At 38.0% G+C, this 14,681-nt stretch overlaps 1 protein-coding gene across 1 annotated transcript in view; it reads right to left on the bottom strand.

The window, feature by feature from the left end:
- Positions 1-14,681, bottom strand: part of RAB21 (RAB21, member RAS oncogene family) — a 42,765-nt gene that overhangs the window by 7,633 nt on the left and 20,451 nt on the right. The window contains exons 5-6 of the mRNA XM_047866710.1: positions 10,921-10,975; positions 10,369-10,457 (exon numbers count right to left, since the gene is read on the bottom strand). Of these exons, the coding sequence (XP_047722666.1) occupies positions 10,369-10,457; positions 10,921-10,975 (144 nt within the window). The remainder of the gene's footprint in view (positions 1-10,368; positions 10,458-10,920; positions 10,976-14,681) is intronic.

Here is a 14,681-nt window from a genome sequence, read left to right as displayed (position 1 = left end):
AGTTGAAAATCAGGGAGTGTGATCCTCTAGCTTTGTTCCTCATCTCAGAATTTCTTTGGCTATTCAGGGTCCTTTATGGTTCTATACAAATTTTAGGGTTGGGTATTCTCCTTCTACGAAAAATGCCATTGTAATTTTTTTTAATGTTTATTTATTTTTGAAAGGGTGCAAGTGGGGGGAGGGGCAGAGAGAGAAGGGGACAGAGGATCTGAAGTGGGCTCTGTGCTGACAGCAGAGAGCCTAATGCAGGGCTTAAACTCACAAGCTGGGAGATCATGACCTGAGCTGAAGTCGACTGAGCTATCTAGGTGCCCCACCATTGTAATTTTGATAAGGACTGCACTGAATCTGCTTTGACTAGTATGGCATTTAATAATATTAATTCTTCTGGCCTATGAGCATGGAATATCTTTCCATTTATTTGTGTCTTCAATTTCTTTCTTTAATGTTTTATAGTTTTCAACATATAATTTCACCTCATTTTCATGAAATTCATTCCTATGCATTTTATCATTTTTTTTAATGTTTATTTTTGAGAGAGAGAGAGAGAGACAGAGATAGAACGCAAGTGGGGGAGAGGCAGAGAGAGAGGGACACACAGAATCCAAAATAGGCTCCAGGCTCTGAGCTGTCAGCACAGAGCCCGATGCAGGGCTCAAACTCAGAAACTGTGAGATCACCTGAGCTGAGGTCAGACACTTAACTGACTGAGCCACCCAGGCGCCTGTATTTTATCATTTTTGATGTAACTGCAAATGGGATTGTTTTCTTAATTTCTCTTTCTGATAGTTCATTATTAGTGTCTAGAAACACAACTGATTTTTGCTTATTGATTTCTTATATCCTACAATGAACTATATTTGCTTATTAGTTCTAACAGTTTTTTGATGGGAGTCTTTAAGGGTTTTCTATATATAATATCATCTGCAAATACTGACAGTTTTACTTCTTCCTTTCTAACCATATGCCTTTTGTTTCTTTTTCTTTGCCTAACTGCTCTGACTAGGACTTACAATACTATGTTGAATAAAAGTGGCAAAAGTGAGCATCCCTTGTCTTGTTCCTGATCTTAAAGGAAATGCTTTCAGTTTTTCTCCATTGAGTATGATGCTAGTTGTGGGTATGTTGCATATGGCCTTTATTATGCTAAGGTACATTCCCTCTATACCCACTTGGTTAAGAAGTTTTGTTTTTTTTTATCATAAATGGATGCTGAATTTTGTCAAATACTTCTCCTGCATCTACTGAAATGATCATATGATTTTATCCTTCATTTTGTTAACATGGTATAGCACAATGACTAAGTTATGGATGTTGAACCATCCTTGCATCCCTGGAATAAATCCCATTTGATCATGGTGTTATGATCTTTCCAGTGTATTGCTGAATTCAGTTTACTAATATTTTGTTGAGGGTTTTTGCATTTATATTCATCAAGGATACTGGCCTGTAATTTTCTTTTCTCGTGGTGTCCCTGTCTGGCTTTGGTGTCAGGGTAATGCTTGCTTTGCAAAATGAGTGTGGAGGAGTTTCCTTCTTTTCTACTTTTTGGAAGAATTTGAGAAGGACTGGTATTCTTTGAATGTTTAGTAGAACATTCTTTGAATGTTTAGTAGAATTCACTAGTGAAGCCATCTGGTCCTGGATTTCTGTTTGTTGGGAGGTTTTTGATTACTGATTCAATCTCCTTACTAGTAATCAGTCTGTTCAGATTTTACATTTCATCATGACTCATTATTGGTAGGTTATATATTTCTAGGAATTTGTTGATGTCTTCTAGGTTGTCCAATTTATTGGCATATAATTGTTCACAGTAGTGTCTCGTGATCCTTTGTATTTCTGTGGTATCAGTTGTAAAGCGTCTGCTTTCACATCTTCCTCCCTCCCTTTCCTTCCTTCCTTCCTTCCTTTCTTCCTTCCTCCCCTCCTCCCTCGCTGCCTCCTTTCCTCCCCTTCCTTCCTTCTTCCCTCCCTCCCCTTCCTCCCTCTCTCCCCTCCTTCCTTAAACAAGGGGTTCGACATCCAATCCATCTGGGAAATGCTGGTTCTTCTCCTTTAATGTCTATTTATTTGGAGAGAGAAAAGTGTGACTGGAGCAGGGGCAGAGAGAGAGGAGAGAGAAACAAAGAATCCCAAGCAGTCTCCGTGCTGTCAGCACAGAGCCCTACATGGGTCTCAAACTCATGAACTGTGTATCATGACCTGAACTAAAATCAAGAGCTGGACACTTAATCAACTGAGCCACCCAGGCACCCGTCCACTTTCATTTTTATTTGAGTACTCTTTGTTTTTGGTGAGTCTAACTAAAGTTTTTAGAATTTTATCTTTAAAGAACTAGCTCTTAGTTTCATTGATCTTTTTTCTTTTTTTTTTTGTCTCTGCTTCATTTATTTCTACTCCAATTTTTGTTGTTCCCTTTCTTCCCCTAATTTTGGGCTTTGTTCATCTTTTTCTAGTTCCTTGATATATAAAGTCATGTTGTTTCTTTGTGATTTTTTAAAAGTTTTATTTATTTTTTGTAATCTCTACTCCCAACATGGGGCTCAAACTCACAATGCTGAGATTGAGTCACATGCTCTTCCAACGGAGACAGCCAGGCATCCCTATATGAGACTCTTTTTGATTCCTGAGTTAGGTATCGCTATAAACTTCCCTCTTAGAACTGCTTTTGCTACATCCTATAAAGTTTGGTATGTTACATTTACATTTTTGTTTATCTAAAAGTATATTTTTATTTCTCTTGATTTCTTCTTTGACTTACTGGCTGTTCATTAGCATGTTGTTTATTCTCCACATATTTGTGAAATTTTCAGTTTTCTTTGTGTAGCTAATTTCTAGTTTTATACCATTGTGGTTGGAAAAGATGCTTGATATTTCAGTCCTCTTGAATTTATTAAGACTTGTTTTGTGGCATGATACACAATCTTGGAAAGTGTTCCAGGTGAACTTGGGAAAAATGTACATTGTGTTGCTTTTGGATAGAATGTTCTCTAAAAACCTGTTAAGTACATCTGATTTAACATGTCATTTAAGGCCAATGTTTCCTTACTGCTTTTCTGTCTGCATATGTATCCATTGATGTAAATGGGGTATTAAAGTCCCCACCATTATTTTTATTGCTATTTCTTTCTTTAGGTCTGTTGATATTTGCTTTATATATTTAGGTGCTCCTGTGTTGGGTGCACAAATATTACAAATGTCTTATCTTCTTGTTGGAATGATCCCTTTATCATTACGCAATGCCACTGTCTCTTATTACAGTCTTTGTTTTAAATTCTATTTTGTCTGATATATGAATAGCTACTTCAACTTTCTTTTGGTTTCCGTTTACATGGAATGTCTTTTTTCATCCCTTCACTTTCAGTCTGTGTGTATCCTTACATCTAAACTGATACTAACAAACCGGATCCAACAATACATGAAAACAATTATTCACCATAATCAAGAAGGATTTATTCCTGGGACGAAGAGCTGGTTCAATATCTACAAATTAATCAATGTGATACACCACATTAAGAAAAAAAAGGATAAGAACCACAATGATCCTCTCAATAGACGCAGAAAAAGCATTTGACAAAATACAGGATCCTTTCTTGATAAAACCCTCAAGAAAGTAGGAATGGAAGGAACATTCCTCAACATCATAAAGGCCATATACAAAAGACCCACAGCTAACATCATCCTCAATGGGGAGAAACTGAGAGCTTTCCCCCTAAGATCAGGGACACGACAGGGATGTCCACTCTCACTGCTGTTGTTCAACATAGTGTTGGAAGTCACAGCAATCAGACAACAAAAAGAAATAAAAGACATCCAAACTGGCAAGGAAGAAGTCAAACTTTCACTTTTTACAGATGATATGATACTCTACATGGAAAACCCAAAAGACTCCACACAAAAAACTGCTAGAACTGATACATGAATTCAGCAAAGTTGCAGGATATAAAATACAGAAATTGGTTACATTTCCATACACCCATAATGAAGCAGCAGAAAGAGAAATCAAGGAATCTGTTACATTTACAGTTGCACCAAAAACCATAAAATACCTAGGAATAACCCTAACCAAAGTGGTAAAAGATCTACACACTGAAAAGTATAGAAAGCTTATGAAAGAAATTGAAGAAGACACAAAGAAATGGAAAAACATTCCACACTAACAGATTGGGGAAAAAAAATATTGTTAAAATATTACCCATACTACCAAAGCAATCTACACATTCAATGCAATCCCCATCAAAATAATACCAGCATTCTTCACAGAACTAGAACAAACAGTCCTAAAATTCATATGGAACCAGAAAAGACCTTGAATAGCCAAAGGAATGTTGAAAAAAGAAAACCAAAGCCGAAGGCATCACAATTCCGGACTTCAAGCTATATTACAAAGCTGTAATCATCAAGACAGTATGGTACTGGCAAAAAAGCAGACACATTAGATCAATGGAACAGAATAGAGAACCCAGAAATGGGCCCACAAATATATGGCCAACTGATCTGCAACAAAGCAGGAAAGGATATCCAATGGGAAAAAGACAGTCTCATCAGCAAATGGTGTTGGGAAAACTGGACAGTGTGACATGCAGAATGAACCTGGACCACTTTCTTACACCATACACAAAAATAAACTCAAAATGGATGAAAGACCTAAACAAATGTAAGACAGGAAGTCATCAAAGTCCTAGAGGAGAAAATAGGCAACAACCTCTTGACCTCAGCCACACCAACTTCTTACTTGACATGTCACCCAGAGGCACAGGAAGCAAAAACAAAAATGAACTATTAGGACCTTATCAAGATAAAAAGCCTTCATGCAGTGAAGGAAACAATCAGCAAAACTAAAAGGCAAATGACAGAATGGGAGAAGATATTTGCAAATGGCATACTGGATAAAAGGTTAGTATACAAAATCTGTAATGAACTCATCAAAGTCAATACCCAAAAATAAATAATCCAGTGAAGAAATAGACAAAAGACATGACTAGACACTTTCCAAAGAAGACATCCAGATGACTAACAGACACATGAAAAAATGCTCAACATCACTCATCATCAGGGAAATACAAATCAAAACCACATTGAGATACTACTTCACACCTGTCAGAATGGCTAAAATTAACAACTCAGGCAACAACAGATGTTGGTGAGGATGCAGAGAAAAGGGAACCCTTTTGCACTGCTGGTGGGAATGCAAACTGGTGCAGCCATTCTGGAAAACAGTATGGAGATTCCTCAAAAAATTAAAAATAGAACTACCCTATAACCCAGCAATTGCACTACTAGGTATTTATCCAAAGGTTCCAAAAATACTGATTCGAAGGGCCACAGGCACCCCAATGTTTATAGGAGCACTATCAACCACAGTCAAATCATGGAAAGAGCCCAAATGTCCATCAACTGATGAATGAATAAAGAAGATGTGGTATATATATATTTATATGTATATATATACACACACACACACACACACACACACACACAATGGAATACTGATCAAAAAGAATGAAATCTTGCCATTTGCAACAATGTGAATGGAAGAGTGTATTATGCTAAGTGAAGTAAGTCAATCAGAGAAAAGCAGTATCGTATTCCACTCAAATGTGGAATTTGAGAAACTCAACAGATGATCATAGGGGAAGGGAGGGAAAAGTAAGATAAAAACAGAGAGGGAGGCAAACCATAAGAAACTCTCAAATATAGAGAACAAACTGAGGTTTGGAGGGATGGTGGGTGGGGGGATAGGCTAAATGGGTGAGAGTCATTAAAGACAGCACTTGTTGTGATGAGCACTGGTGTTATATGTAAGTGATGAATCATGAATTTCTACTTCTGAAATTATTACACTGTATGTCAACTAACTTGGATTTAAATTAAAAATAAATAAACCGAGTCTCTTATAGGCAGCATATACATGGGTCTGTTTTTTTTTTAAGACCTCTTTTTAAGTTTATTTATTTTGAGAGAGTGTGTGCCCACACGTGTGAGTGGGGAGGGGCAAAGAGAGAGGTAGAGAGAGAATCTCAAGCAGGTGCCACACTTTCAGTGCAGAGCCTAACCCATGCCTTGATCCCATGAACCATGAGATCATGACCTGAGCTGAAATCGAGTCAATGCTTAACCAACTGAGCCACCCAGGCACCCTGGTCTTGTTTTTTTTTAATCCACTCAAGCCATTCTATGTCTTTTGACTTGAGAACCTAGTCCATTTACATTTAAAGTAGATGCCATTCTATTTCTTAGCTGTTTTTGTAATTCCTCTTTGTTTCTTTCTTCTTCTCTTGCTCTTTCCTTTGAGGTTTGATGACATACTTCGGTGGTATGCTTATATTCCTTTGTCTTTATCATTTGTATACTTACTATAGGTTTTTGTTTTGTGGTTACCAAGAGGTTTACATATAACAACTTATGTCTATAATAGTCTATTTTAAGTTGATAACATCTTAAAATTTTTTTTTAATGTTTATTTATTTTTGAGAGAGGAAGAGACAGCATGAGCAGGAAGAGGCAGAGAGAGAGGGAGACAAAGAATACAAAGCAGGCTCCAGGCTCTGCGCTGTCAGCACAGAGCCTGACGCGGGGCTTGAACTCATGAACTGTGAGATCATGATCTGAGCCAAAGTCAGACGCTTAACCAACTGAGCACCCAGGCACCCTGTTGATAACATCTTAAACTTGATCCTACTGTAATGCTCAACATTATTACTCCCCTATGTTTCTGATGTCATGTTTTACATCTTTTCATCTTACGTATACCTCAACTAATTATCACAATTATGGTTATCTTTACTACTTTTGTCTTCTAACTTTCACACTAACTTTATAATCAGTTAATATACTACCTTTACTATTCACCTTCCAGTGAGATTTCATCTCTCATGGGTATTCCTGCTACTAATTAGCACCCTTCCTTTTCAGATACAAGAAGTCCCTTCAACATATCTTTAAGGCAAGTTTGGTGGTGATGAATGTTAGCTTTTGCTTGTCTGGAAAATCCTTTATCTCTCCTTCACTTCTGAATGACACTTTTGCCAGGTAGAGAATTTTTGGTTGGAAGGTTTTTTACTAACAGTACATTGAACATATCATGCCACTCCTTCTGCCCTGTGAAACTGCTGCTGAAAGGTCTGCTGATAATCTTATGGGGATTGCCCTGTATGTAACAAGTTGTTTTTGTCTTGCCCCTTTTAATAGTCTCTCCTTGTCTTTTGACATTTTAATTATAATGTATCTTCAGTGTGGATCACTTTAGGTTTCTCTTATTTGGAACTCTCTGGGCTTCCTGCACTTGGATGTCTGTTTCCTTATCCAGGTTGGGAAGTTTTTAGGCATTATTTCCTCAAATAAGATCTCTGCCCCCCTTCTCTCTCTCTCTCTCCTTCTGGGATCCCTAGAATGCGAATGTTAGACTGCTTGATATTGTTCCATAAATGCCTTCAACTATCTTCACCTTTTTTCACGTTTTTTCTTTTTGCTGCTCTGACTGGGTGTCACTGCCTTGTCTTTGAGTTGACTGATCATTTCTTCTGCGTCATCTAGGCTGATGTTGAATACCTTTGGTGTATTTTTCAGTTCATTTACTGTTTTCTTTAGCTCTGACTTCTATTTGTTATATCTTCCATCTCCTGTTGAAATTGTGAGGGTCTTTATAACCATTACTCTGAACTCTTTGTAAGGTAAATTACTTATCTCTCTGTCTTATTCATAGGTTTTTTCCTGAGGTTTTATCTTGTTCTTTCATTTGGAACATATTCCTGTTTCTTCATTTTGTGTGACTCTCCATGTTGCTTTCTGTACAGTAAATGGAACAGGCTGCTTCTCCAAGAAGCCTATTGTATTTTTAATAGCTCCCAGTAGTTGAGGATGTGCCAAGATGTATCAGTGTCCCAAATGGGAGAATCTCAGCACCTAGATTCAGGCTGACTGGAAGCCCGATCTTTAGGTATCAGCTTTTAAAAGTATGCAGATATACAGTCCTCTGGGACTGCAAGCAGAAGCCCCACTGGCTACCAGGGCCAGGTGATCTGGAAGTGTCCCCGGGGCAGCAGTCACTAAAATTAGGGCTCTAGACAAATGTATAAGCTCTTTCCTAGGTTATACTAGCAAGCCAGAACAAGGTAGAAGAAGAGCACAAAGATGGTGCCCACAGCCTACATTCCTTGAATGCAGTTCCACAGGCCACTAAATGTGTGCCAAACCTAAAACCTGCCCCTCAGGCCACAGTCATGACGATTAGCGAATGGGCCTCCTTCACGAAAAAATTGAGCTTGTGGATCTGTTGCTTCTTGCTGTGTCCTGTGGGTGGTGGCTGTTTAAGAGCTCTTTCTCTGTTGATTACAGTCCTGTGGGACCCACAGACATAGGCCCCACTGGCCACCAGAGCCAGGTAATATAGAGGGGTCCCCTGGCAGCAGTTACAAAAATTGGGGTGCCAGACAGGGGTATGAGCTCCTTTTTGAGTAACACCAATTATTATAGTCCAATAGGACTAAGAATATAAGCTCCCCTGGCCTTTAGGCCAGGTGATTAAGAGGTGTTTCCTGGGTGGCAGGTGCAAAAATTGGGGCACCAAATGTGTGCAAAAGCTCTCCTACCAGAGATACTGGTACTCTGGAGCACAGCAAAGGGGGAATGCAGCAAAGGAAAAGCATGAAGATGACACCCGCCAGCCTCCGTCCCAGGAGAGTATTACACCAGCAGGCTCCTAGATGTGTGTGTTAGATTAGATGCCTGCCCTGCGGGCAGACACTTTTAAGCAGGTGAATCTCTTTCACTTTAAAACATTTTTTTTTTTTTTAATTTGAGAGAACTAGAGCATAAACAGAGAAGGGGGCAGAGGGAGAGAGAGAGAATCTCAAGCAGGCTCCACACTCAGTGCTAAGCCTGACACAGGGCTTGATCCCATGACCCTGGGATCATGACCTGAGCTGAAATCAAGAGTTGGATGTTTAACTAACTAAACCACCCAGGTACCCTAAGCCTCCCTCACTTTAAGTTAGTGTGATCAGCTGCCTCTGACCTAGGCCCTGGGGCAGGTGAGTCCAAGCACACAGCCCTTTAAGAACAGTTTTTCAGGGCACCCGAGTGGCTCAGTCGGTTAAGCAGCTGATTTTGGCTCAGGTCATGATCTCACTTTTTGCTGAGTTCAAGTCCCACACAGGGTGAGCTTGAGTCCCGCCTTCTCTCTCTTTGCCCCTCACGGGATTCTCTCTGCCCCTTGCTCACTTGAGCCTTCTCTTCTCTGTCTCAAAAAAAACCCCAAAAAACAGTTTTTCAGACTTTCAGTATTGTAGGTCTTGGGATGTGAGACATGCTGATTTTCAAAGTTAGATATTTGGGGGACTCATCTCATTAATGTCTTAAAAGTTGAGATGCCCACTGTGGGGTTCATAATCTTCACTCCTTACGGAGAAGCTATAGGTTTTGAGTTCCCTTTTAGTTGTGGGTCATCACACCAGGGATGCGGTTTATGGCAAGATTGTGTTTCAGCCTCTTCTACCTTCTTCAGTGTCATTTTCTTATTATTTGTCCAAGGTATAGTTGTCATTCAGTAAGACTTTATGTTTTTTAAAGAGGAAATTGTATCATATGTACCTTTAGACTCAGTGTATCAATGAGAAAAGATAAGTTCAAGATCTTCTGATGTTACCATCTTGAAGCAAAACCTCAATAATTTCTTTTAATTTTTCTTTTTTTTTATATTTGAGAGAACATGAGGAAGGGGCAGAGAGAGAGGGAGCACTAGCAGCACAGAGCCTGATGTGAGGTTTTAACTCATAAACCGTGAGATCATGAACTGAGCTGAAACCAAGAGTCAGATGCTTAAACAACTGAACCACCCTGGCACCCATACTCAATGTGAGGCTTCAACTCACAACCTTGAGGTCAAAAGTCACATGCTCTACCAACTGAGCTAGCCAGACACCCCTTAATAATATCATCAAATATCCAGTGAGTATTCATATAGTCCCTATTGTTTAACAAATGTCCTTTTCACTACTTTGTCGAATCAGGATCCAAATAAGGTCCATCCAGTGCAACAGGTTGTTATACCTCTTAAATCTGTTTTAATCTGTATACTCTCCTCTATTTTTATTTTTGACAGTTGTGTATTTATTTTAATGTGTATTTAGCACATATCATATCTGCTGATTTCATATCCATTAACTAGTGCTTGAAATAGAGCTAAATAGGTATTTAAGCTTTAAATAATGAGTTTAAGAAAAAAATATTAAGTAAATAATAGTGCTGTCAGATGTGATAAATCATCAGTGTGGTCATTAATTGAGACTGTAAAACATCACTTAAAAAATATTACCAATATTTTTAAAAGAGCTATTTCTAAAATATACAAAGTCTGAATACACCTACTTTTACAAAGATCAAGAAAGAGTTCCTCAATTCCTTTGTTCTGTTTGGCTGAAGTATGATAATGTTTTGCTCCAACAGATTCTGCATACCTTAAAAAAAAAAAAGAGTAACGTCAGTGATTGATGCAAAATTTTTTTTCATGTTTTTGTCATGTTTTAAGTAGCAATTTTAGTGACTTATTACTAATTAACCCACATTTAGTGAAATTAAGATGCACTGAACCAAATTTTAATTAAGAACATGAGAATAACAACACTTGAAATGTTTAAGTTAATTTGGAACCCAAATACAAGTTTTTGTGATTCACTATTTGATGATAGTTTTCTTTCGCATCACTCTTTATATTTTTTACTGAAATCAAAAAGAGAAGTGAGAATGGAGTAACTTTAAATGTCAGAAGTCCAGAAATTACCAATGTAAATATGCTTCACTGATTCCAATAGCTCATTTTAGATTAACAGGTTTCATTATTACATAAATGGTAAAATACACTGTGCAAAGAAAAGGACTTCTACCAGGGAGTGACGGGAGGGAGAAAGGGTGATCACTTACGATTCTGCTTCTTGAATGGAAACATGTCTCTCCTTTTCCAAGTCTATTTTATTACCTAGTTTGAAAAAGTAAAGATGCCAATTCTTAATATTGATTCATTTTTATAACAGAACTAAGTCAATTCTAAATACACAACTGCCATTTTAATCACCTGGAAAAATAATACAAATTCCCATCAAACTTCTACATGTCCTGAAACTATAAAGTTAAACCCTATAATATAAGGGCAGATCATGACTGTCAAGGTAAATGCCTCAACCTCCTTCAAATGGCTCAATGCAAATCCCTCCTGAAGCAGAGAAAATAACTTTTCCAAAGAGATGGGCACTATTCTTTGATTTAGGAGATAAGTGAGACAACATACACTTGGGAACCTATGATTCTTAGCCAAGTGTAAATGGTCCCCAGTCAACACAGAGCCAGTCAATAATTAAGCAAGGCTATCTTACTATTCATGAAAGATATTAGGCTAACCTAAGGGTATTTGGTATTATGGCTCTTTAAGCATTTCACCACCACTGGAGAGGAAACTGCACTGTTTATTTAACATGAGAGAGCTTAATATATGCATATCATACGAATTTAAAATTACTGAAAATAAGTTTAACTCTTCTTAAACAATGGGACGAAACCTAAATTATGCTAAAAAAAAGCCACCAGAATAAAAGTGAAGAAACTGCAAAATGCAGATTCCCTATTTAAATACAGAATAGAGGTTAAGGTGAGTTGGCTGGACAGACAACACTAAAGGAAGGATATTTCAAACAAATATCTTCTATTTTGACTCACAGAGGAAAAAAGAAACTTTTGTAAATAAGGTCATCTTTTCTTGGGACATTAGAGAATCTAGATGATTTCAGATAAAGCACGATAAGCACCCAATGAAAGATGCTTACAACTGAGAAGTAGAAGCCCGGAGGTTCTGTACATGGAGGACCTCAAATAAACTGAGCACCCAATTGTGGGCAGCTGCAAGTCACTATTTTACAACATAGCCAAAGCAGGAGAGGGAAACAGATTATACTAAAGCTCAGTGATTATCAACAAATTCTATAATGAACTGTTCCTTCTTTGGGGATTATTTACCTTAGCAAGAAAACCATATTAATTCTGATTTTCTACATTCTACTTATCAATAAAAATTTAAATTTGCTAAATATTGCAGCCAATATAGCAGACAGTCACCAGAAGTTGTTTTATGCTATGAAGAAAGCAAAAAGCACCACCTAGTGGTCTGTGGTTCCAACAGAGGCACAAGACTGCCACGAGTCTCCGATCAAGAAGACTTTTGTCCCAATTACCTAAAACCCTATGGGTTGTTTTTCTCAATCTTTAATGCCTCTGTTTTCAAATTCCACCAGGATTATCAACATCTGTTCTTAAAAAATGAGGATACAGAAAGTAGAAAATTTGAGTACTGCCTCAAATGAATATTTGGGGGAAATTATTCAGACACTGCTATGATCTAATATTATCTAATAACATTTTAAACTTACCTAACTTTAAATTTTTTTTTTCAACGTTTATTTTTATTTTGGGGACAGAGAGAGACAGAGCATGAACGGGGGAGGGGCAGAGAGAGAGGGAGACACAGAATCGGAAACAGGCTCCAGGCTCTGAGCCATCAGCCCAGAGCCTGACGCGGGGCTCGAACTCACGGACCGCGAGATCGTGACCTGGCTGAAGTCGGACGCTTAACCGACTGCGCCACCCAGGCGTCCCTAAACTTACCTAACTTTAATAAATCTGGTTATCATTAAAATAGCTATCTTAATAACCTAATTATTTTTTTAAACAAAAAATTTTTGTTTACTACTAGTTCTTTGAACAATCGGTATTCATAGGGAGTGACAGCACAGATTAAGTCAGAAAAAAACACATTGTGGTGACTGACATCCTTCCAAAACTCAAAATTTTTTTAGTGCTTACAGTTCTTTTAAAAGCAAGACATCTAGGGGAGCCTGGGTGGCTCAAATGGTTGAGCATCCAACTTTGGCTCAGGTCATGATCTCACAGTTCATGAGTTCGAGCCCTGCATCAAGCTCTGTGCTGACAGCTCAGAGCCTGGAGCCTGCTTCAAATTCTGTCTCCCTCTCTCTCTGCCCCTCCCCTGCTCATGCTCTGTCTCTCTCTCAAAAATAAAAGCATTAAAAAAAAGCAAGACATCTAAAGGATTAAGGCTTTGAGGTTCATATCTGTTTCAATATTACTATACAGCTATGTAGGGAACTTTCTAATAGACTTGAAACACCTGAAAAAAGATTACCAACAAGTAAAGTACAGTACTATAAAGATGAGGGGGAAAAATTGGCTGAAGCTATTGAAGAGGAAGGTGAAAAGCCACCCTGCTGAGAAGCAAAAACTTTTATTTTTTATAAAAACACATTTGAATTAAGATCATGGAAAGGATATACCCATTGCTAAGGGCAGATGGCCTAATGGCAATAAAGAGCTAGAAACCTGTTTTGCTGAGACCCAATGGTATGTGCCCTAATCAATCAAAGGAAGCCTTCAAAGGCTTTAACCCTGATAAAACTTGTTTTCCTGTCCTGGGTCACTTCATAACTATATAATTTGGGGAACATTACTAACCTCTCTTAGTATCACTTTGTACAAATGCAGCTAACAAACTTAGCACAGTTGATGTGAAAATACAATGCATGTAAAAGGCCTAGTATATAGTATATACTCAGTAAGGAGCAGTTATTAATAGCCATATTCATCACAGTGAATGATCAAATGGAAAATTAACAGTGTTAGGAGAAAATTAAAGCCCATGATAGGCAACACACTTTTTACCACCACCCCACTGGCTTCGTCTAGCTTATTTAGTTAATCCAACACTCTAGGAAATCTTCCTTTAACATCCCACCCCACCCCCCAAATTTAGTTAGGTTTGCTTTTGTGCTACCACAGCACTCTGTACTTCCCCTTTCATAGCATTTATTGTAATATATAGTAATAGCTTGTTTTTCTCTCTCTTCCTACACATAAGCTCTGGGAAGACAAGGACCATATCTATTTTGTTCACTTATTCTTTTTTTTTATTTTTATTTTTTAAATTATTTTCTCATCTTTATTTTTGAGAGAGAGAGACAGACAGCACACGAGCGGGGGAGGGGCAGAGAGAGGGAGACACAGAATCCAAAGAAGGGTCCAGGCTCTGAGCTGTCAGTCCAGAGTCCAACACGGGGCTCGAACTCACAAACCATGAGATCTTGACCTAAGCTCAAGTCAGACACTTAACCAACTGAGTCACCCAGGCACTTTTGTTCACTTACTCTTGATGTAGCAGACAGACATAAGTTAAAATCCCAGGTCTACCTCTATCTGGCTATGTACTTTGGAAGTATCAAGCTCTTAGCCCACTTCTCATGTGTGAAATGGAAATGGCAATGATACCTTCTTGTAGTGTTGCCAGAAGACTTACTGAAATCATAAATGTGTAGTTCTTAGAACAGTACTTAGAACTTAATAAATGGTAACTATTATTAAAAGTAACTATTTAATAAACATATGAATGTTAAGGACAGACTAGAAGCAAAATACTATCAAGCAAAGCAACCACAGCTAAGAATGCTAATCACTGAACTAACTAAAATTGAGAGGAAAAAGTCTTTGCTAGCCAAATATGGGGTTCTCCATTACTGGTTAACACATTGTAAGTGGTTTAGATAAGGACTATTTAATTTACATGAGAAAGCCAGGAGATGATATCATCAAACATAAAGATTCAGAAACATGATGAGTTGAAGTTCCTA

The sequence above is a fragment of the Prionailurus viverrinus genome, chromosome B4 (assembly GCF_022837055.1).
Source record: "Prionailurus viverrinus isolate Anna chromosome B4, UM_Priviv_1.0, whole genome shotgun sequence".
In the NCBI taxonomy this organism is placed as follows: domain Eukaryota; kingdom Metazoa; phylum Chordata; class Mammalia; order Carnivora; family Felidae; genus Prionailurus; species Prionailurus viverrinus.
The sequence above is the reverse complement of the archived record's forward strand: the minus strand, read 5'-3'. Positions and strand labels throughout refer to the sequence as shown.